General features: G+C 49.3%; 1 protein-coding gene across 1 annotated transcript in view; it reads right to left on the reverse strand.

Annotated features, from left to right (window-relative positions):
- Window positions 1-989: 989 nt before the first annotated feature.
- Window positions 990-25,399, reverse strand: part of LOC119406012 (NSFL1 cofactor p47) — a 43,102-nt gene continuing 18,692 nt past the window's right edge. Inside the window, exons 7-9 of the mRNA XM_037672861.2 lie at window positions 19,974-20,111; window positions 12,518-12,577; window positions 990-1,352 (exon numbers count right to left, since the gene is read on the reverse strand). Coding sequence (XP_037528789.1) covers window positions 1,220-1,352; window positions 12,518-12,577; window positions 19,974-20,111 — 331 coding nt within the window. The 3' untranslated portion in view covers window positions 990-1,219. The remainder of the gene's footprint in view (window positions 1,353-12,517; window positions 12,578-19,973; window positions 20,112-25,399) is intronic.

The raw sequence follows: 25,399 nt of genomic DNA on the forward strand, positions 1-25,399 counted from the left end.
CGCCTAACCGAGGCGCGCACATGCAGACTCCCTAGCACGGCCTAAGCACGGCCGCGTTTGTGGCGGCATCTGGTTGTGCAGCGATCGAACAGACAAACACGGAGCGTGGCTTCCGAGGTCTACGGCGCACCAATGGACAATCGCACTCCTTCAAACAACATTTGGAATCGCCCGTTGCTGAGTAGCTAAACGTACCTCTTTTGCTACAGGATGCCATGCGGCCTTCTGTTGCACGAAAGCGTTTCTTATGACTAGGTTGTTGTTACGGAGGGTTGCTGCAGCATACTGCAGCGATTCCTTTCTTCTAAGCAGCGACTGCATCTCAGTGTGCGCTTTCGCCAACCTAGCCAACGCCGCCGCGGCTGCAAGAGGTTGCTGCGGCAGTTGTTTGCGCCGCCGTCACTTCCGGCGAGAGGTCACGTGCTTTCGGGACGCGGCTTTTGCGAACGCCAGCTAGGTCACGCTTCCGCAAACCTTGCCAAGAAACGCTTTCGCGCCGAGTACAAATTGGTCACGATTCATTACTGCAGCCAATTAGACACATATCACGCCCCTTTCGATACACAACAGTTGAATCACCGGCGCGTTTTGTTCCCATTTTGGACAGAAGCATCGTGTGCTGCCACGGTAGGCTGCGTTTCCTTTGTCAGTGCATCCAATATTGTCAAATTGTTGACGTACCGCGAAAATTTTTCACGTGTAAATCGCCCTCTTCCCTCCCGTGGTCAAAAGATGTCGACATCACCTCACAATTTTCTGGCGAGAGCTGCACTAAAGCCAAAGTGAAGTATTCAAGTTATGCAGCTGGCCATCCGAGACACGTGATCTCTAGAAAGCTCCTTGTGTGAGAAATGAGCAGAAAAAAAAAAAAACTATTCGCTTAAAACCACATTTCGACTAATTTGCAAATGGCTATTACTAATGGCATTCTTTGCAAAAGCAGTGATTTCTCGCCACTGCTGTTCTTTTCAAATAAGACTCTCAAGAGGAGGAACACAAATGAAACCTTGTTTTTATTGTACATTAGAGAAGTCAACTTGCGATCGCACATAGCAACGAGTTTAGAAACATGTAGAAACGCGACCTTTATTAAAGCAACCTAAAGTGAGTGGCTGCATGGGCCACACTTTCAATCTTTGTTGTTTTCCTTGTGGCCACCATGTGGCGACCCGAGGCCTAGCTGTACATCTGATTGCATCGGCGGCACCGGACTGGGGCGTCACTTCAAGCGCTGCACGATGACTGCGTTCAGCAGGTTTGCGTCTTTCAGCGTTGCATTCTCGTCCATTAGCTCCTTGTGCGGAAACGTTGTCAACAGCATGAAGGTTGCTGCCTCGTACTCGGGCCGAGCGCTGGGTTGCAATCGCTTGGTCAAGGAGAAATGGCTCGTGACATAACGGCACCCCTTTAAAAAAAAAAAAAAAAACCTACCAATCCAATGTGAAACCTGTACAAAGAGCGGAGCTGCAGTTCTGTTTCCCTGGCGATTTTGTGTGGGTGTCTGTGATTACATTTATTTGTAGAGTAGAGATGCACGGGAAAGGACGTGCGGCAGCCCCTGCCACACACTCTCTGCTACGGCAACTTTAGGCACTATTCACACTCGAGCCGCCCTTCGACGTTTTACCGTGCAGCTACCACTTTGTCTGCAACCGAGGTAGTTATGCCATCTTTGGGTGTATCTGGGGACCGGAGCGTGACACGTGGTGTGGACACTTATGTGTCGTCAGGCCTAGCCCTAGAGCAGCTGTGCTGTTAAAAGAATGTGGAAGCAATCTATGGCATGGTGTCCAGGGAAAAGCCTAGTTGGGTACATGTCACTGCGACAGTGTGACAACCTAAGAAAAAAAAAACACAGGTCAATGCATTCCCTTGGCTGGAAGCATCCTTTACAATAAATAAAATATTAAAAGACACAGTAACAGTGCATCTACGAACAGAAAAGCTGGTTTACTTGCAAAGGCAATGGTTTTGCTGTTTCAAAGATTCAATCTTTTTCTGCACCATAGTGACCTGAAGCCGTGTGTCTTCCATCAGTTTTTGCTTCTTACAATTCAAGCTCTTTCACAAGAGCCAGTTATCTTCTTTCTTTCAACATCCGATAAGTCCAACCGTCCCTTCTATTTCCTCTCCAACGTGCACAAATTTAATTGGCGTGAGTAATGTCGTGCTTGGGATTTGAGATATGCCGTGTGATCTGTGGAAGCCACAGTTATGCACTGATGCTTCTGCTTAGGCGTTCACTGTCATTGCAGCCAAAGGAGAGACTTCTCAAGCTCTGATCAAAGGTAAAGATTATATCTGTGACGGTCGCACAGACTGCTGTCAGTTTCCATGACCTGGCCAGGTTTTTTCAGAAATTCCATGACTATTCCCAGACTTTTCCAGACGTGTCCGAATTCCCCGACTTTTCCAGGTTTTACAGGCTGGTAAACACCCTGTATAATAATGTATGGCTTACCGTATTTACTCGATTCTACCGCGCCCTCGATTGTAACGCGCACCCGTTTTCCGCGACCAAAAAAAAAAAAAAAAGTAATACATCGATTGTAACGCGCACCCATTTTTCGTGAGAGAAAAGAACAAAAAAAGACCGTAGGAGTCAAACTTCGCACATTCAGAAGAACAAGTATTTGGGTTTTAAAGAACTGAAGTTTCAAAAAAGTAAAACACAAAGTCAAAAAGCGGGCCTTGCCGCTAAAACTGTCACCACTACGGCGGCGATACGAGTCGCGTAATGGATCAGTCCTCGTCGCTGTCGGACAACTCCTTGTCGCTGTCAACACTCTTCGACTTCGGGAAACCGGCCCTGCTTTGGTCCACTGAAACCTTTTCGTGAAGCTTTGCTGTAAAAAATCTGCTGCTTCTGTTTGCGCCAGTCTCGCACACACGTTTCGGGAACTCCGAACTATATCCGAACGACCGCGATGCGGCCCGATTTCCGTCCGTCTCTCTGCACATGTAATAACTATTCTTTTAAATGCGGCATCGTGGTACACTCGTCGAGTATTTGGAGTCGGCACTTCGATGCCGTCGATGCGAACGCAGAACGGGATGACAATCTCCTCGGCACACGTACGAACTGAAAAAATGGCAGAAATGACCAAGGCGCGTAGAGGCGGCCATTTTGAAATGTCGATGGCAATACGATAACCGAGTTTCTTTTTTTTTTCGGTACTCGATTCTAACGCGCATGCGATTTTTGGACTCGTTTTTCCGGAAAAAAGGTGCGCGTTAGATTCAAGTAAATACGGTAAGATGGTAACACCATGATACTGGAGTGCTACCATCACTGGCAGCACTGGCACTAGAACATTACAAAACGGTTGAAGTAACATGTGCTATACAAGCTTCCAATCCACAACTTTCTACAGTGCAGACCACTCATAACGTAACCGCATATAGTGCAGGACTGGTTATAATGCGGTCTTTTTCGACTCCCGTTTACCCTCCCATAGAACCGCATGTACCGTATAAACGCGTGTAAGGGCCGCACCCGTGTAAGGGCCGCACCCAGTCTTTCTGAAGTGCATATTCTAAAAAAAAAAAAAAATCCGCGTAAGGGCCGCACCCACACTTTCCTCAACCAATACGTATTCAAAATACGCGCGCGCGTAAGCTTCTAGGCGTAGTCAATAGATGGCGCAAGGAAGCGCAACCATCATCATCGTCACCAGAGTAAATATATACATTTTTGGATTTTATTCGTGTTAAGATGTTCGTGAAGTGGGCTAAAAATGTTAACTTTTTTATTAGTATTCATAAACCCGCCAACTAAAGGTTAAAGCAGGATTTTATCTTTAGCTTCTCACATCTCTTACAAACGCGCTATCGGCACTATCCATATCGGCATTAGCATCACCAACTTTGGCATGGCGTTCGCGTTGTTCGGTTTGTGCAGTTCAGCTATGGTCCCTTGAATACTGGCTAGTCTACCGTCCGCATGGCGCACCGTATGGGGAGAGGTTGACGCTTTCTAAATGACCCCGCAGGGGGCGCTGCGCGCTTTCGGAATGTCACCCGCTCATTGCTCTCGCCTGCTTGTTCGTTGTGTTGTGTTGTAGTGCTGCGGATTGTCCGTTGTGTCACTACGACCACAACTGCAACGGCGTGTTTGCTGGACTACGTGGACCTCACCTGATCAATCTGGGGCCGGGAACGAATGACAATCCGACTGCAGCAGCATTTTTAGTGATAGTTCGCTAGCATTTTATAACATTGCAAAACCACATAAATCAGGAAATTGTGCCCCAGAAGTTATCACTGCTCCGGCTTCTCTTCCTGAGGTACAAACGGAAAGCAAGATTGCTGTACTGGATTGATGGAGGAATGTTTGGTGATGCTCAACATGCACTGCAAGCGCTTTGCGCAATATCAGTTCGTCGGACCACGCGTCTTCTGTGACGGCAAAAAGCCATGAAATGCTTATTTATGGTGTGGCAGGGTACACAGTAAGAAAGATCCTGAGGAAGACTTCCTGTAATGAGTGTACATTGCTGCTCTCTGTGGAAAAGCGCGGTGCTGTGGATCATTCTTCTGAATCCACACCAAATTTCCACAATTGAGGTTTGATGTACCCTTCGGGCTCTCTTAAGGATATTATAACCGCCCTTGAGAACAGCTTCACGACATTTTTCAGCGTAAATAAGCTACACGAGCAAAGAAGATGACTCGATCTTAGGGGCTCGTTTTTTTTTGTGTGTGTGTGAAACACACTATTTAATGAGAATTCTAACAGACAATAATGCCATGGAAAGTGTGCGGGATGTTATTTGTAGTAATTAGGATATAAATGTGAAGAAAGTAAAGTGGACGAAAAGATAACTTGCCGCCGGCAGGGACTTTTCTTCACATTTATATCCTAATTACTGCAAATAACATCCCGTATAGTTTCCCCGGCATTATTGTCTGCTAGTTCTCATTAAATAGTGTGCTAGACGAGCAAAGCATTCTCGACTTTGCCGATTTCATTACGTGGGTACAACTGCCTGCACTAACATGCACAGAGCATGCACAGCAAACTACTTGCCAAATAGTGAAGTTTTACATTCTTCTACGGCTGCGGTTTTTTGTGAAGGCCCACTAACAATGAGAGAACAAAAAAAGAGCAGCTGAATCATTTGAAAATGAGAAGATGTAAATAATTTCCCTACCTGTGCAACTCTTCATATTTATTTGCTTTCATTACCACTTTCGTTTCCCTGTTTTAGTTTTGTTTTTTTGATGCTCATGCCAATAAAATATTTGAAAAAAAAGTAAACTGGTTCTTTCAATGTCAGTTGGTGCCGTTCCACCTGAGAAACAACCTACACACGTACTACCATGCATTCCATTGATACATGTGCCTCGGCAAAGCAAGCCTTTGCGCACGAAGGCACGTGAGAACTTGTTAATCGAACCGGTTAGTATTTGCCATGGGCACAATTACGCTGCAGCAAAAAAAAATATTGCAAGAAATGGTCTAGCTGAACTATGCTGAACGTGCGCCCGCGCTTCGGCGACACGCAGCTGGTCGGCGGAGCGCCGCTCCCCAGCATGAGGACTGCTCGAAGCGCCACCACCCGCATCATTCGGTAAGCGTGCTCGCTCTCCTCCGCGGACGGCAGACTAGCCAATATTCTAGGGACCCTAGTTCAGCCAGCCATTTGCTGTAGTTCTCTGCACTGTTCGATGACCTTCGTGCTAGCTTGTTTTCTACACGGCGTTCACGTTTCGGCAAGATGGGCAAGTACCTGAATAGCTACACTGCTGGCTATAAGTTGAAGGTGATCGAGTATGCTCTCGAGCATGGGAAACGTGCCGCCGGCAGAAAATTCAACGTTGACGAGAAGTATGTTCGACGTTGGTGTGCTCAAAAAGAAGCCTTGCGAAACACCAACAGCACTAAGCGCGCTTTCCGAGGAGAGCAGTGCAAGTTTCCCGATTTGGAAGACTTGCTCCGCTATGTGACTGAAGTGTGGAATGATGGTCTTGCACTCACAACGGACATGCTGCGTGTGAAGGGACTAGCCTTGGTGACTGTACTTGGGTGGATCCTATATGCGTGGAGCTCGGTGTCGACGGACATTGTGTCCCGAAGTTTTAAAGTCGCCGGGATATCTAACAGCTTGGATGGAACGGAAGATGACTGCTTGTAGGGTGACGGCGCTTCGCAGCACACCATCTCATCTCGGACTCCAAGTCTGAGGACTCGCGGAGTGACGACGATTGAGCACGTATGTCGCAAGAAATGTTGTATATACTGCAATAAACGCTCTTCGTTCACTAACTGGTGCGTTTTTACTTAAAAAAAAAATGTCGCGTGTATGGGCCGCACCCTGAAAATTGGCCCTCATTTCTTAAAAAAAAAGGTGCGGCCCTTACACGCGTTTATACGGTATACGCATACCGCTTATTGTGCAGTCCCCCAAGATGAAATACCGTTTATAATGCTGTTGCGGGAAAATATTTCTGACAAACGCGGTAGCGAGTGCCGTTCTCAAAGGAGGTATGCCGCTGGGGAGGGAGCGACGAGGTCGTTATGAAGGGCAAGGGCACGCACAGTGAACGAACGAGGGGCGGAGGGAGGAAAAAGACTGCGGCAGCGCTGTGCGGGCTCGCCGAGTGGGGAAGGATGGTGGTTGCCTAGGCGACAGAGTAGTCTTTGCACCGGCGGCGGCAAAGCTACGCGGCCGCTTGCCGGCAGCGCGTTCCGTGTGGAATGTACGATCGCGTCCTCATCATGTGCGCTTTAAAGTAAGTTTCCTGTCGGGAAAAGCGTCGTCATTATCACACTTGCTACAGAGATCGCGTTTGCTACCTTGTCCGCAAATTGAAAAGTTTTGCGGCTTCATTACGCGAGCTGTCGCCTTTTCCGCCAGTGCGCGGACTTAAACGAGTCCTGACACAAAAATTTTCGCCCCGCGTTTTTTTTTTTGCTGCAATGTGTTGCTGGGGGCCTGTTAGTCATAACACGGCACATCGTTTGCTGCAGCGCGCGACAGATAATTAATTACAAGCTCCTCATTACCGACACAGCCTCAGTTTCGGTTTGACAGAGCTCCAAAAATGACGAGCCGCCGGGTGCAACTATCGCCACCTAGCGAGTGAAACGCTCGGTCACGTGAGCACACAGAACAGTGACGCATTTCCGCGCGGTCTGTCGTCGTCGGGCTCATCGTCGTCTGATGGCGACGATTTTCTTGCGGCGGGGATGGAAGGAATTTTCTACGTCGCGAATCACTTCAGGTTTGACCCGCTAGCGAGGAGCGATTCGTCGGGAAGCGCGTCAAAACAGAAATGGCGGCTACGACGTCATCATAACTTGTATCGGCTGCAACAATTACGTAGGGGAAGTAGTGGGGTCACCTCGGGTCACCTCCGAGGGTGTCAATGCACCAGGTGCGGCCTATAATGCTGGATCGCGCTTGCGAACTTCAAAATTCATATAAAATACCTTCCAAGCTTTATTCGCTGTCAATACTTTGCAGATGGTACACGCACGTACACGGGAATCGATCCAGCAGGCTATCTCGGCCGCGAAATTTTGTCAGTACCCCTTTAAACGAGCTTGGCGGCTTTTGTCGCCGTTGATCTCCCGGCCGCGAACACAAGCTTCGTTTCACACGCGCTGTTCTTGGGTTAGTGCTTGAGTGCAATCTTTTCGACGTCCGACCTTCATGTTATCTTGGACAAACTTCCCGCGACAACATGCTAAACCGCAGGCTAGGCCTAATCAGCGTCGGTTGCTTTTCGGTAGCGGTCGCGGGCGATAAAAGTTGCAGTTTGGTGCGGAATTAACGAAACTTTTTGCGATAGCTGCACTTGAAGGGAAGGGAATCATATCGTTAATGAAAACGAGGGCATGGTTGCCACAAGCAACTCTCGAATGGTGGTTTCGGATTCGATTGCAATGTCTTGGACATCGCGTGTGCGCCCGTGAAATCGAACGATCGGTACCGCGCTCAGCACGTGAAATTTCGGTCGCGATTCGGCATGGTTTCTGTGTAATCAGTGATGCTACCGAGGACTTCTGATTTGGAGCAATTTTTGGAGCAGCAATATTTCCGTTTTGGAGCACTTTGGAGCAGCAAAATTTTCATCTTAAAGCACTTTGGAGCAGATAATTTTGCATCTCGGAGCACACTGGAGCAGCGAATTTTACATCCTGGCCTGAGTGCACTACAGAAGCATATTGCAATAACATTCAAGCACCGGAATATTACTATGGGGCTCTTATGAAGGCTAGAAATATTTCGATTCATTGCAAATCTCATGGAAAAAATCATCTCAGGAGTACTCCATATTTCACTCGCTAATGAAAAATAAAGGCTCATGCAGTTGAGTGTTCTGGATTAACCTCTTCGGCGATTATTTTCGACACTAGCAAATAAACAGAATACCAGATCAATAAAATTGCACTTTATGAAATAACTCTAAATGCATCTATGTGGTTATCAGCAGACATTGTAGACAAACACCGTGATGTACAACAGTGCCTCAATGCCAAAGAGCCAAACTATCCCTAATGCATTCCCCTAAGAAAACTCCAAGGCGAAAGCCTGATTATTTTTCTTCTCGATCGACGGGTTGATCCTCCCCCTCCTTCTTTGCATGCTTTCTGCACCTCACCTGGTTTTGCGCTAGCTCCATGATCGGCGCACCGATTACGGAAGCATTGTAAAGCGACGATGTCATGTGATGGCCTCATCACGTGACATCACGATATATGACGCCATGATGACGTCACAAGTTTTGACGATCTACGACGTGATGATGACGGCATCACATGATGATTATTTTTTGCATCAATCGATTCACGCCGCCGACGGTCAATTTTCGTGTTTGATAAAGCATCTGAGGCTTTCGCATTAATATTGCGTATTGAACGTTAACAACCTGGCCTTACATACCAAACTGTCCTCCACCATGTCACCTCTTTGCCATGCGCGAAACAGCTTCGCTTATCATCCACTTCACAGAGTGAAATGGCTCCTCAACTTTTTTAAAATGTTTATTGTGATAATTATATGGACACTCGCCGCGGATTTTCGCCGTCGCTATTGCCGTAATTTTCTGTATAAAGACCAAATTAATAACATCACCACGCGCATTCTAGCCGCGGGTAAAAGCTCGCGAGCGGTGGCGACGAACGCGGCTGAAGCGGAGATTAAACTAGCCGGCCGTCTGTCTCCGTCGCACGGACAGCGCATGAGATAACATCTTCCCGTGTGCGGGCCTGCCGTCGATTGCTCATCAAACAGAGAGGAAACGCCCCACCCGTCTTTCGTAAGGAGCATGAAAGGACGCCAGGGGAGCGGAGGGGGGGGGGGGGGGGGGAGGGAGGGGACCGCATCGTTCGAAGGGCGCAGTCGCTTGCGCGCGCGCTATCTCGAGGCGTGAGGAGACGGCTCGTAAATTTGCTGTGCTCTCAACGCTTACTTCGTGTTTAGAGAACTCAGAGCAAGAAAATGCTTCGGTTCCTGGAGCGGCCATATTCCCTTAAACCAGTGTTTTGTTGAGCTACGCGAGATCGGATCCAAAATAGTTAGCTGCTAGCCTTACTTCATTTAACAATACAATTTGTTGGTATCGCATTCATTGCTTCGCCCTTAAGCGAAACTGAGTTTTTTTAACCGTCAGCTATTCGCCCTCGAAAGCGAGGGGCGGACGTGTAACATGGGGTAGCCGCTTCAGTGTGGGCCGTCAGCAACGGGCCCGCTACTGACAGCTACGCACTTGCGGCTGCTCCGACCAGGAGATATGCTTTTATTAATGAGACGACATTTTTAAAAAGCAAGCACAAAATTCGAATTGGAACCCTAGCACGTGAGCTCGAAAGGGCAGGGCCTTTTAGGGGGTATTTACCGTAGAGTGATTACAAACTCGGACGTGCTGGTATAAGCAATTACGAAAAAGCTCTTCCGAATAAAGATCCATGGATGAAGTATATCTGAGGAAAAGTGTGAACGCGTTTCCACCGTTCGCGTACTCTTCCATAAACGCGAAGCAAGGAAAATTCGATATTGTCCCATATATCTACTGCTAGCGATCCCAGATTTCATTCCGCGATGTCCGGAAACAGAATTGACAGACATTTTAGCAGCACACATGTAGTTATAACTGAACATTGCGTTCCTTACGTGCCGTACGACGCTTGAAACGAGCTATCAGCAGCGTTTCTAGAACAGACGACGTCCGCCGATGAACCGCCGTCGCACTTTCCCGCTACCGATAGGCCTAGACGTCACGAGCCTGTGCGGAGAGCGCGTTTTGCTGTCGAGCCGACTTGCAGAACAGAAGCTGCGTCGGCACCGTGCATGGCATCGTGGCTTACTCGGGACGCACGCGCGAGCGCTATTTATTCAGCGGAATAATTCTTGGTCCATGGTTGCGACTTTGGCAGCCCCAAGATCAAACTGCACATGTTCTGACGCGCCGGCCGTGCGATTGCCGGTGATAGACGCCCCCAAACCCGAGACTTTGGGGGGGGATCGGAGATCTCTGTTCGTTCCGCGTTCGTTCTGGCGGTGTTACGTCACAAAAGTGGGCGGTCCGCAGCTCTCTTCCGCCAAGAGGAAGAGGACAGCCAATCGTCAAGCGGTGAGCGGCGAGCTTTCCGGAAGTAGACGCGCATCGTTTGTCCTCGGCAAGGGGACCGTATATTTCGAAACGAAGTGTTTCTCGCCTTCTAATAAATACAGTTGTTATACGAAAAGATATTGTTTTTCTTTTCAAGCTCAAACAGTTTCTGAAACAGCAATAGGTTTGAGCGCTGATATTTATTGGTGTTAGTTTTTCCAACGTGTTCGCTATGTGAAGTCGCGCACGCGGAAAAAAAAAAAGAGAAAAGTAGCGGTTGGCGCAGTTTTTCAAGATGTCGTCCCACCGGATTGTCTGGCTTAGCTCCCGGGTGTCGAATCGTCAAAAGGAGCTTCTCCTGGCTTTTATAAAAGAGCACCCACAGATACCTACGCCGTCGTGCCCACTGGGGCCGTCGTTCACGAGTGAGGACAGGGATGACACGTGGCAGTAGCTGGTAGCGCTTTTGAACTAAGAAGTCCCTGCGCGTAAGACCACAGCCCAGTGGCAGGCCCGTTCATTTTGTTCGCACTGTTCGTTTCGAGAACAGAAAGCGACGCCGCACTCGCATGTCTTCAAACGCATCTCGCAGCTCCAGCCGCAAGAGAAGCACACGTCGCAAGCGCCATTTTCTCAAAATCAGCTGTTGCGGCAGCCGCAACCGCCGCATCATGCCGTGCGAAGCCGTTTGTTTGTTCTAGAGAGCGCGTGCGAACGGTCTCGCGCTCCGTTCGTTTGTAGCAGACGACATGCTCGTTATGACGCGGTATGACGTCACCAAAAAATTAAAGATCAAGCAAAAAGAAAAATGGCTATGCCCCTCAGAGACGTGGTTTTTTTCGGCTTCGGCCAATCGCGTACGCCGCCAGAATGGGTACAGAACGAACGGCGGAGAACAGAGATCTCCGATCACTCCACTCGTTATGCCGCGATATGACGACACCAAAAAATAAAAGATCAAGCAAAAAAAAAAAAGAATTGGCGACACCCCCCGGCCTTGAGTGGCATCTCCTGCTTCAGCCAATCAGCGCGCTTGTTCTTCCCCAGGAGAACGAACAAGCGGAACGAACAGATCTCCGATCGCCCCCTTTGGCGCAGTTTGGCGCAATTTTCGTCGATATCATCAGGATGGCGTAGTAAATACAATTTGGCGCACTTTGGCGCAGTTGGCGCAGGAGTGGAATCACTGTGTGTAATGCGCATACCTCGAGGTGGCCTGAAACGTAGTCGGCGAATTTCCACGATGGCACTTTGTTTTCTTCGCTTTTTTCCCCTGTGTTCATTTTTGTTGGCAATGCGGGTCTTTGGCGGTTAATTTTTGAACATTCGGAGATTTAAGTGGTTGTAAGCGCCCCAAATCGCATATGTCGATTATCGGACACGCGAGGCTACATGCTCAACACGTTTTGCGCAAGTGCAGCCTTTGAAGAAGGTTGTTTTGGTTACAGTGCGGTACCGCTTATAGTGTGGATATTCGCGACTCCGGCGACTTACGTTGTAGGCGGTCTATACTGTATTCTGTCCAGCTACCATCACAACGAATGTTAAAAGCTTCTTTTTTTCTGCACTGATCGAAGCTTGTTACATCCGGTACCATTACAAGTAAGCCTGAATGTGTACTGCTCACATATTGTATAAGTGTTAGGTACAAATCATGAAATTTTTTTTATTTGCTTATGTAAGGTGCTGAAAGGCTTTGTATTTACCCTTTAGCATTTCAGCATCCCCATGCTTACTGCCGATATTCAATACAACCTTACATGAACTATGGCAAATGACTGCTTGTATAGTGAACCCAAAATGTCTTTGCACCGACTCAACAAATAGCCTCAGGTCTGCCATTTTGGTTTCAAGGCAAAACTAGGTTTACCGAGGCTCCACACACTATCTATTCAAAGCGCACGTCAATCATCGAGTGCTTCTGGTCTAGACAAGGCCAGTTAACGAGGAAGGATACACCACAATGTATTTGTAGATGTCCCCAACAGTGTTGGTGTGGTTCATCTGGGCCACCAACCTGCAAGGATGATAAGGCAAAAGCAACGACTGAGATTTACACATCACAATGTAGACCACTCAGCCATCAACGAGAACAGTAAAAAAGGTTGAAACAGCACCCCGTCGTAGTTTCTGTACCAGAGGGCGCTGAAAAAGGCGGGACTACAAATGTTTCATCAAGCACAGCTTGCCACGAGACCACATAAAACACTGATGCGCATGCCATGTGTGGCACGTTGATGTCGACGTTACGAGGTGCTCCATTTTGTGCTTACCTGTGCAGCATGCACTTAAATAAAATTGATCTGAAATATGTTCTAGGCTATATTTGCTTTTCATATTTTGTAGATTACGAGTGCATGTCCACACACATCTAGCTCACACGTTATCTTGTCTTTGACATTATGAGTCAGCACCCCTTCAATTTATCCTTGCCCCCACAATAGCAAGGACAACATGATCGCTGCAACGACAACACCAGAAGGCATGTGACAAGGCAGACTCGACCAGGAAGCAAGCACTGAAGGAGTCATGAAAAAACAGAAGAGTGTGTCTTAACCTCCTCACAAGCTGCGTCCATGTTCGTGGACACGACTTCTTGAGCAAACTACACAACAGCAAACTGCTCAGTGTCGCTCATAGCAAGCTCGCCTCTTTGTCGCCCAGCGTGTCCTCTGCCCAAACTCCAAGAATGAGCAGTAGAAGTCAACCTTAGCGGATGGTGTGCAAACAAAACAAAGACAAAACAGCATTGGGAAGGCCGCACAGTGTGTGGCTGTTTAGGCCTAACTGCTCCAAGTATTGCAATTCATCTTTTTTATTTTCGCATACAAAGTACGATGACCAAAAGTTATGCTTTTGGTCTTAGGAAGCAATTAAAAAAATATCTGAAGCACTGAGAGCCAGAATTCGCGCTTACGAGCAGTGTTTTTGCCATATTTGTAACTGAAGTCCCCATTTGCGGACACCCATTTTTACCCTTGCAAAACCACGTGAAATAATATTTTGCAAGCTGCATCTCTTTTTTTTTTGCCTACAACTCTGTTCAATAATGAAGAGGCTAATGTCTTAAAGAACTTAGCCTAGAAGTGAAGTGACCTGAGCTTCCACTTGCCAGCTGAAAGCCTCAGCATTGCTAATTAAGAAAAAATTGTCAATGATGCTGACGCCAACATCCCGATCAACTACGGGAGTGCTTCTGCTTCTGGCAGCCCAACATGTAAATACTACAATGCTGTAACAATGCAACGCAAGTTGAGGAACATCTGCTGTCAGTCTAGTTGAAACATGAATAGGAACAGTTCAAGTGCAAAATACCAACAGCAAGCACCCATGTAAAGTACTCAAGGGTTGAAACGGGACATCATTTTTCTTTATCATGATGACTGCTATTTATTTATTTTGTAGAGAAGCCTTGGGACATGGTAATGGGTTACCTTTCCAGCGCCTTCTAGTGGGTCGTCTTCTTTGGTTGCTTGAAAAAGAACGCCGCTCACGCAGGGAGTTCGTGCCTTGCCGTGACTGTCGCCATTACTCATTGTCGTTGAGTGCTGTCTATTAAACACCTTAACAATTTGGTGGAGAGTGCTCTGCTCCCATTCAATGCCCCTGGAGCTCCGATCCCGTACCTTGCCATCTACCATGCCTCAAGACGCCGCCCAGCAAATGCCTCCTCTCGCAACGAGCACATGTCCCGGTGTCCCCCGTATACGCGACCCACCTATCTTCACTGGCGCCGATAGCACCGACGTGGAGGACTGGCTCGCAATTTACGAGCGCGTCAGCATCCCCAACAAATGGGATGAAGAAGGCAAGTTAAGCAACTTGGTGTTCTACCTCGCGGGCGTAGCAAGCTTGTGGTACAACAACCACGCGTCCGATTTTGCGACTTGGGCCGATTTCAGACTTGGGCCGATTTCAAGAGCGCCGTCATCAGCGTTTTTGGCCGCCCAGCAGTTCGTAAACGGGACCATGTCTGAGTCTGACAAGATCCGGAACGTAATGAAAAGCATTGACGACGATGCCTTCACCATGCTGCTTGCCAAAAACCCTGGCACAGTGGCCGAGGTCATAACGCTGTGCCAGAGCTACGAGGAGCTCCGCCGGCAGCGTTCGATGACCCGTTGATCCCCATCACGCGACGCAGAGCTTGCTGGCTTGGCGGCAATAGCTGACCAGGCCGCGTTGCTGGCAGAAGTCAAGTCATTCGTGCGCGAGGAAATTGCACGCCAGGTCTCCCTCCTCGCCTTTGCCCACCCGCAGCACGTTCAACAGTCGTCGACCACCCTTCTTCCTCCACTCCGCCGAGCGACTGAGCAGGAAATTGCGGAGGTCATGCCTGAGTACCACCCGCAACCTCCGGCTCCTGCGCCCCAGAGTTACGCTCAAGTTGTCGCCAGGACGCCCCAAGTAATTCCTGCGGCTGCCCCAATGAGTTACGCCGAAGCCGCCGCTAGACCTCCGTTCTTTGAGGCGGGTGGCCCGGCTACATATGCTGACGCCATCCCTCGGCCCCGACGGCAGTCCACCATACAGTCATTTCAGCAGCCGACCAGTCAATAGCGTCCTGCGACATGGGCGGGACCTACCCCGGCGAACCGATGGCGCACCCCCGACAACCGGCCCATCTGCTTTGCTTGCGGTTACGCCGGTCACATGGCACGTTACTGTCAACGTGTGCAGCCGCCTCGAGTCGCGTCACCTGTCACCAGCCAGTCAAGCCGTGCATTCTACGACCCACCTCCACCTATGTCGCCGACGTCACGCCCACCTCCCGCTACTCGCCGCTCTCCGTCTCCCCGACGTCGGTCACTGTCACCCATGCGGCCTCGTTCGGTCGCACGAGAGCAGGAAAACTAGTCGTCGCAGTCCAGGAGGCAAGGGCTGTGACGCTATCGAACTGTGAAAGCCCTCAGCGAAGTCCATCTAATGTAATCGACGTGCTTGTGGACGGTGTTCGCGCATCGGCCCTTATCGATACTGGAGCCGCTGTATCCGTTATGGACGCAAAACTTTGCCGCTTACTTCGAAAAGTGATGACGCCACTTTCTGGGATGTCCCTCCGTACCGCCAGCTCCCAGAGTATTCATCCTACAGCAGTATGCACTGCTCGCGTCGTCATTCAGGACGTTCTGTACGACGTCGAGTTCATCATAATTGCGGCATGCTCTCACGACGTCATCCTGGGATGGGATTTCCTCTCCCGCCACGACGCCGTAATTCGTTGCGCACCAGCCGAAATCGAACTCTCACCGTTCTCACATTTGACGCCGACAGACAGTCCATCGGCAGTGAGCAAGATCCTCGTCCAAGACGATACGAAAGTGCCTCCAAACTCGTCAATGGCTGTGTCGGTCTACTGCGCCGGTCTCTCCGACACCATTGCACTCCTTTTGCCATCTGCCCGCATCTGCACTAGGAAAGGGTTGCTGGTACCTTTTGCGACCGTGCGAGTCACTCAGGGCAGCACCGCTATTTCTGTTACCAACCCATCCCCACGCATTGTTACGTTGGTTCGAGGGGAATGTCTCGGCAAAGTGGAACCCGTTGAAGACGCACAAGTTCTGGACGCACCCGATGACTCGCACTGTACCAGTTCCCGCAACATCAGTGCTGTTTCCACGTCTGATTCGTCACCTACTGATGTATTTGGTCCCTCCATTGCTGACAACCTTACGTCGGTCCAGCGTTCGCAGCTTCTGTGCTTGTTGGATGAATTTCGTCATTCTTTCGATGTCGGGCAAACATCCCTCGGCCGCACGTCCGCTGTTACGCATCGCATCGACACTGGCGCCCATCCACCACTGCGGCAACGTCCATATCGCGTGTCTCCCACAGAACGCCGGGTAATTAACGAGCAAGTGGACGATATGCTTCGACGCGATGTAATTCGGCCCTCCGACAGCCCATGGGCGTCTCCTGTTGTTCTCGTTGCGAAGAAGGATGGTTCTGTGCGGTTCTGTGTGGACTATCGACGGCTCAACAAGGTCACCCGCAAGGATGTTTATCCACTGCCGCGAATCGACGACGCGATTGACAGCCTCCAAGGAGCAGAATTCTTTTCATCTCTCGATTTACGCTCGGGGTACTGGCAAGTACCCATGGCCGATGACGCTCGACCAAAGACAGCCTTTGTCACGCCCGACGGCTTGTACGAGTTCAACGTCATGCCGTTCAGTCTGTGTAATGCGCCCGCGACCTTCGAGCGCATGATGGACACCGTTCTGCGTAACTTGAAATGGCACACGTGCCTGTGTTACCTGGACGACGTCGTCGTCTTCGCTCCGGACTTCTCCATGCATCTCCAACGTCTGCAGCATGTCTTGACACGTTTGAGCAACGCCGGCCTCCAACTGAATCTGAAGAAGTGCCGAATTGCGGCACGGCAGCTGACAATCCTCGGCTACGTCGTGTCCAAAGACGGAATCCTTCCCAATCCGGCCAAGCTTCGGGCCGTGGCCGAATTTCCCAAACCTACGTCCGTCAAAGAACTGCGCAGTTTCGTCGGACTGTGTTCATACTTTCGACGCTTCATATGAAACTTTGCCACCATCACATCGCCGCTGACGAAGCTCCCTGGAAGTAACGGACCCCTAAATTCGTGGTCGTCCGAGTGTGACGACGCGTTCGCAAAGCTCCGTCGTTTGTTGACGTCTCCTCCCATACTACGCCACTACGACCCTACGGTCCCAACGGAGGTACACACGGACGCCAGCGGTGTAGGCCTCGGCGCTGTCCTTGCGCAACGCAAACCAGGGTTCCCCTAATATGTCGTGGCATACGCAAGCCGTACGCTTACCAGAGCCGAGACCAATTACTCAGTCACGGAAAAAGAGTGCCTAGCGATCATATGGGCCCTTACAAAGTTTCGACCTTATTTGTATGGTCGCCCATTTGATGTCATCACCGACCATCATGCACTATGCTGGCTGTCGTCATTGAAGGATCCCTCAGGCCGTCTCGCCCGCTGCGCACTTCGCCTGCAGGACTACGACATCCGCGTGCTGTACCGCGACGGACGCCAGCATGCTGACGCCGACGCCCTCTCGCGCTCTCCCTTGCCTGACGACAATGCCCCCTGCTCAGTATCTCACATAGCTGTTGCTTCAATCAGCGTTCACACCATCGCTACCGAACAGCGCAAGGATAAATGGATCACCTCGCTGATCGACTTGCTCACTGATCCGACGGCAACACCATCCACTCGCGCGTTGCGTCGTCAAGCCCACCATTTCGCCGTTCGTGACGACCTCCTGCACCGACGCAATTACAACGCCGACGGCCGCCAGTGGCTACTAGTGATACCCCGCACTCCGCGTTCTGAAATATGCGAGGCCTTTCACTCTGACCCGCAATGTGCGCACTCTGGGGCATCCAAAACTTACCACCGCATTCGACAACGATACTTCTGGCGTGGGATGTATCGCTACGTGCAGAAGTTCGTTCGCTCCTGCCTCGATTGCCAACGCCGAAAACCTGCAACGCACGTGTCGCCAGCAGGTCTACAACCATTACCTTGCCCTAACCGTCCGTTCGGGCGCGTGGGCATCGATTTGTATGGACCACTTCCTCTGACTTCGGCTGGTAACCGCTGGGCCATCGTCGCTGTTGACCATCTAACGCGATACGCCGAAACCGCCGCCCTCCCAGCGGCTACAGCGCGCGATGTTGCCTCCTTCCTACTACACCGATTCATACTGCGTCACGGTCCACCCCAGGAGCTTCTCAGCGATCGAGGCCGTGTCTTCTTATCGGAAGTCGTGGAAGCCATTCTGAAAGAGTGCCATGCTGTTCACCGCAAAACTACTGCTTACCACCCGCAGACGAATGGCCTAAGGGACTATACACGCGCTATCCGCACACACGCTCCGCACGTGGCGGGTCACCTGCCGCCCGCAAACGGAGGAGGAAAAACCGGTACCCCGTGTGCGACGATTGGCGTCGTTCCGGTTTTTCCTCCTCCGTTTGCGGGCGGCAGGTGACCCGCCACATGCGGAGCGGGTGTGCGGATAGTGCGTGTATAGTCCCTAACCGAACGCTTTAACCGAACGCTCGGCGACATGCTGTCAATGTACGTCGCCGCCGATCACACCAATTGGGATGCCATTCTGCCCTTTGTCACCTACGCCTATAACACCGCCCCTCAGAGCACTACTTGTTTTTCACCGTTCTTCTTACTGTACGGAAGGCACCCGTCGCACACCATCGACACGATACTTCCATACAAGCCGGATCCATCTGAGTGCGCGCCTATTTCTGACACAACCAGGCTCGCTGAAGAGTGTCGCGAGCTTGCCAAGACATTTACGACGCAAGAACAAGAGCTGCAGAAGAGCATTCGCGATGGCACCACTACTTCTGAACCCACGTTCCTCCCTGGAGCACTCGTATGGCTCTCGGTCCCTACCGCTGCAAGTGGCCTTTCTTCAAAACTGCTGCCGAAATACGAAGGCCCATACCGGGTCGTCGAGCGCACATCCCCGGTCAACTACTTGATTGAACCCATCGAACCAGCTTCGGACATGCGCCGTCGAGGGCGCGACATTGTCAACGTGGAGCGCCTCAAGGCCTACTATGACCCACTCATAGTGACGAGCTGTTAGGTCGCCGGACGGCTCCCTTTTCGTACCCGGGGTAATTGTAGAGAAGCCTTGGGACATGGTAATGGGTTACCCTCTCCAGCGCCTTCTAGTGGGTCGTCTTCTTTGGTTGCTTGAAAAAGAACGCCGCTCGCGCAGGGAGTTCGTGCCTTGCCGTGACTGTCGCCATTACTCATTGTCGTTGAGTGCTGTCTATTAAACACCTTAACAATTTATTCAAAATACCCCTAAAGGCCCTCAACGAGGGTATTACATAGGGGGACATTTTACAATAAATTGTGAAAAATAACAGAGTGAGAAAAACGGTAAAAAGTACAATCTTGACAATTGGCTGGTATACATTCAGTCAGAAAACAACAACAACGACAAAGATATAAATGCAAATTACAACATACTGAAATAACTAATGAAATAAATGAGGAAATGTTCATGATAACCACATCATGTCGCTACAAATCTGGCCACTAAAGGTAATGTTGGCTCAGAATAAAGTGCTTGAGTCACAATTACGCCAATATGACACAAACAGTAGATGCTGGAAATGAAAGTATGTGCATTATTCGGCCCTAAATTTTCACGTTTCAATCCATGAGTACTGTTCGTAAATATATGCGCTTGTTCATGTCAACCTTTTATGCAAGATTTACTGTGCACATGAACCCCTTCAACTCACACATGCTATGGAAGAGGACCATGTGCGAAACTCCCTATCTATGAACGGGAATGCCTGTCAACGAGCTTGAACAAACTAAGGCTTCGCAGTGTGCCCAGCACGGCTTGAGCAAAATGGAAACAAAGACTTCCTGTGCAACGTACCTTGAGCCGTCTGAGAGACGAATCTGGATGTTGGTAGTGGGCTTGGATTCATCCAGATTGATCGCCGCCTTTGCATTTGCCTCTGCGCGTTCTGGCGGCAGGTCTGAATTTGCCGGACGGGTCAACGTTGGTGTCACACTGCATGAAAGCGCGCAAAATCGTTGTGCCTTAAAGGATTGCTGATGCATTCGGAGCTTGTGCTTCTCACACATGAAAGGATGACACTTAGGTGGTGTTAAGGTTGGGAAGTAAAAACACTCGCATTTTCTGCCATATAACCTGCGCCCTCAACAATGATTCGTGCAAAATTATCTAAAAATGATCTCCCCCATATTGCCGCAAGCTAGCTTCTTTGCATGGCTGTCAAGCACTGCTGTGAAGCCACCATAGCAAACCAAAAGCTGCGTTTTAGAGTGCAGGTCTTAGGCACCCGTTCCTGCGTTGAGCGGCTTCGCCGTTGCCGTCAGTGGCGTAACCGATAGACACGAAAAAATAAAATGACAAAAAAATACCCAGGATCGAATGGGATTTGAATGCGGGCCCTCTGCATGGTGGTCGAGTATTCTACCACAGAGCCACGATGGTGCTTGAAACACATTTGCAAAAAAGACCCTATACAGGCGTCATATCGGGCAAGGAATCGCGTTAACATACGTGATCTAGCGTGGCAGGAGAGTGAAATAACAACCAGTCATCACACAACGTTAATTGCATGAGTGTGTGGTTTCATGCTTCCCACCCATTGCAAAGTGCTCAGCCATAATTCTTCATTGTCACAGCCACATGCAGCGCCAACAAAGTGCCTACCTTACAGATGCGCAGTGGGTACCTCGCTTATCTGCAGAAAGACAAATAATGGCATAGTGGGTGCTGTCCTACTTCACAAAAATTATGATTTACGGCGTAGTCGATACCTTGCGGAAAGCCAAAACTTCAAACGCAGTTGGCCTTGCCCCAACACAAAGCTGCGCTCAGCATTTGCATTAGGAAGTGTCGTAATCGTTGGTGAATATTTTTTTTTTGTCTTGACTTTAGCTAAAAATTTTTTAAATTTTTAGTGTGGGTTATGTGCAAGCAAATACAGATTCTGCTTAAGTTCACCTAGAAATCTGAGACTTGGTGTCAAAGATGCCATCCTGATGACAAGACACAGAGCAAGATATGCTAACATCGTTTTGCGATAAGGCTCCCTATGCAATAGTTCTCGCAAAAAAGTATATATGAAATACTGCATGTAATCATTCCTGGTGGTCTCGCATTTTTTTGATCATATTGATTCACAGGAACAATGTAATGTGAAACCACGATGTACATAGCTCCCAGGAAACCAAATTAGAGCTGCTTTGCAGGAGCACGCATTAACAAGTTATCTACAGCAGACGGGCACCTAATATAATAACGCCACCCATGGTCGTCTAGTATCTTGACTGTCACCATGCATGGTTGTTACAGACAGGCAAAAGTATCGCTGATACATGCACTGAATCACAATCCCCTGGTAACCTAAAATGCAATGACCAAGTCAATCAATCAATCAATCAATCAATCAATCAATCAATCAATCAATCAATCAATCAATCAATCAATCAAAACGTCTATTTCACCAGAAAATTCGGAATGAGCCCTGCCTCCTTCGAGATGACCATCATTATCGGCGCACATATTAGGGGTGGATTGGCTCTGTTTCAAGCTGGTCCCTGATATCGAGTGACAAGAGCTACTGTAATTACTGTAATTTTTCTTTTTGAAGGAAACTGATGCAAATTTAGAGATTCATCAATAAAAATAATTTTTACATTATGTGGGTGCTACACGAATTACACACTGCCCTTTAATTTTCTCTCAATCTACGGCCCCTCACTTTTAATCAGAGTCCGAGTCTTCACTGCCATCACCGTAAGAGTCGTTTTCGGGACCGGCAGTGTCGTCGCTGGGGACACCATTGCAGTCCCACAGAAACTTGAGGGAAAACCGTGCAGCATTGCCTGGTGCATTTTAGGCACACCTGATCAGCACGAATGCATTTTTTGAGCACCTGCAGTGCCATAACTTCTTTATATAGTGCTGCTACGATTGATGAGGGCGTTGGCTATCACGCCTAGCAAGCCTTTGCCGATATTTTCGCGAGATTGTCACCGGATGCGTCGGCATCACCAGGCGATAACGCTAAGCGCTTGTTCTACGTGTATGTCTGCTTCATCCCCATGTTTCTTGCGCTTCGTAAGTATGAATGCTCCCCGCCTGCTGTGTAAGCACGGTTGGCAAAATGTGAGACCACCGTGGCCCGTAGACAGCCGAACACCTGGCAAAAGTGCCTCCAAAAACGACTGTCCGAAAATGCGGCCCTTGCTTCCCCTGCTCCTAAACTGCACACTGCAACATACTCGGCCATGATCTCGTTGCACCAACAGTACAAAACATGCGATGCACACTTGCATGATGATTCACAAACACAAGAAACCCAAAGGAAACTCCAGTAACATGCTCCGCATCAGACCGCGGAAAGCGTGGAAGCACAACCTCCAATGATGAGCCCAGGCTGACGCGACAGATCTAGTAGAGAAACACATATCTCGAAGGCCTTACTTTTGCTAACTGCGTGCACCAAAATTGATTTCGAAGGTACTTCATAAATACAATTTTTGATACAGATCACGGAGGCCATGCTTTCGCTCACAGGAATATGGAAGCTTCAGGGATGTTCCATGCCAAGTTTGGAGTGCTATCTTGTATGGCAAAAAAAAAATAATAATAAAAAAACGGATAAAAAAAATGTGACAACAAATGATCATTATGCACGTAAGTATGGCAGCAATAGCGACAAATGAATTAGAGATTATGTCGCTAATTGAAAGGAAATGAACGAATACCAGATGCGCAGAACTCACAATCAGCAAGACATAATGTGAATGCAACTACTAATGGCTTGGCTTTTTCTGCACTTTGGGCATTGCCAGCGACAAGTGGGTTGACTGAGCTTCGTTAAAGACCTTTTCGACATCGAAAGTAGTCGAATGACGTTATGCTTCTGGCCTGTGCCATTGTCTAGTCATTGGCAATTTGTAGTTACTTAGTGTGAATGTTAATGAGATGGCTGTAGGTTTCGTGCGGCCCCACATGTGAGTAATTAGATTTCTCCATTTGCAGGTGCTGAAGTTTAGTGTTGGGAAACGACGCGGGATGACAGAAGCTGCAAGGACACAATACAGTCGAACCCGACTATATCGAACCCGTTTACATCGAATTATCCTGTATATCGAACAACGTCTGAACACGGTATAGTTACAGTGAGAATTTATAGCGAAAATTACGGTTACACCAAAAAAGAATAGCAGCGACTCCAGATATATCGAATGTCAAGCGGGGCAAAAGTGCCTCCGGAAGTTGGCTTTCCCTCGTAGCGGTGGGGAAACTGGCGCTTTTCCCCACCGCTCACTCCAAAAGTGGTTTAACCCGGTGGTGCGTGACCCGCTCTCCCTACTGTGACCGCACCGCGTCAGTCGAGCCGCCATCACCCCCCCTGCAAGAAATGATCCTGACCCGCCCGCAGCGCTTGCTGAGACAGCCAATCAAGGCCTCTTGTACTCTCGTCGTGAGGGCGCGCGGGGTCGTGCGAGTTATCTTCCTGCATTTCTCGTTCGTTGTGCTTCGCACCATGCGCCTGTGCCGTGATGGCTAGCGTGAAGCGGCAGAATTTGCCTTTCGCTGTGAAGCTCCAAATTATAAATTGAGTCGAACGTGGTGAGAAGAAGTCTGACGTCGCGGCAGCGTGCAAGATTCCGAGGAGCACTCTCAGCATGATATTGAAGAATAAGGCGGAGATTAGGGATAAAGCGGACAAAAGACCCGGTGCCCATGGCGCCTGACGCGTACGCATGGCCGTGTATGAAGACGTCGAGGCAGCCGTGTACAAGTGGTTCGTCGACGTTCGGCTTGCGCAACCTCCCCGTGTCCGGCCCCATGATCGAACAAAAAGCAAAGGATATGGCTTTTCTCCTTGGCAGGGAGGATTTTCAAGGTGGCTCCGGTTGGCTACAGCGGTTCAAAGAAAGGCACGAGAAACGACGATCCTTTGCCCACATCCTCAGAGGTGATTGGTGCTCTCGCACCAGTCCACCGCTTCGGCGCCAATGTGGAAAGTTGCAGCCTCGCCTGCTCCAACTCTTTAGACCATGCTGAGAAATGTGTGCTGTTGCAGGCAGCGAAGTTGCTCAAACAGAAAAAAATGGAAGACTATTTCAAGCGCAACTAAGCTAGCTTCGTCAATAAAGTGCTTTTATGAATGGTGTGTGAATTTATGACGTCCAATTCTTTAGCAGGATAAAGAGTGCTTAACAGCGCAAATGACAGGAGGGGATAGGAGAGAGGAAACAGAGCATCCCCTCTTGTAGTTTGCGCTGTTAAGCACTCTTTATCATGTTGTACCAACACTCCCAATCCTACTGTCTCTCTAGCAGGCTTATATTGAATTATGCCCTATATCGAACTGACAGGTGTCTTTTTGTGAGTTCGATATATCCGGGCTTAACTGTATTGCTAACAACCGATAGCTCATTGCACGTGGCCACAGCATAAGCACTACAGTGCAGCAGCAGCAAGGAAACGAGATGTCGAACTCACTATCGCAACATTCTCGGTGCCAAACCTCAAGACGTGCGGCCCGCTAAGTACCGTATAAACTCGCATAATGATCGCACTTTTTTTTTCAAAAAAAAAAAAATTCACGCCAACTTCGGGGTGCGATCATTACGCGGGGTAAATTTTCCGTGAAACAATATTCTGAGCACCGAAAACGCAAAGAAGTCGTCGCTAATCTGAATTCTTACGATAGCTATCATGAACATAACCAAAAATAAAAGTAGAGTAAGGCTTACCTTTGTAATAAAATGCACGCATTACGCAGGAGCTACATGCATGGAACACTGCCCTTTTATTTTTGAACTCTCTGACCCCCTAACGTTCATTCTGAGTCCGAAGCGTCACTGGCGTCAGTGTCGTCGCCGCACGATTCCCTGTCGGAATCGGCAGTGTCTTCACTGTCCAACAGACGGTCATCTTCTGTCCCGTCGAGTGCATTGGAAATGCCAGTTTTCTTAAAGCTCTTGACGACCACCTCGTCGGAAATGGTACTCCACGCTTTGAGAATCCATGAGCAGAGGACTTCCACGGAGGGTCTCCTGATTTTGCCACTTGGCGTGAAATCGTGGTCGCCCGCCGCCATCCACTCTGCATACAGCCTCCGGACGTTGTTCTTGAACGGTTTGTTCAGTGACACATCCAGAGGCTGTAGCAGCAAAGTTAGACCCCCAGGGATCACTGCGATTTCCGTGCGCCGCTCCTTCAGCTCGGTACGGACACTGTCAACGAGATGGCCCTGAAAGCTGTCCAGCACAAGAAGTGAAGGAAGCAGAAGCGCTCCTGCTCTT

The sequence above is a fragment of the Rhipicephalus sanguineus genome, chromosome 9 (assembly GCF_013339695.2).
Source record: "Rhipicephalus sanguineus isolate Rsan-2018 chromosome 9, BIME_Rsan_1.4, whole genome shotgun sequence".
Taxonomy (NCBI): domain Eukaryota; kingdom Metazoa; phylum Arthropoda; class Arachnida; order Ixodida; family Ixodidae; genus Rhipicephalus; species Rhipicephalus sanguineus.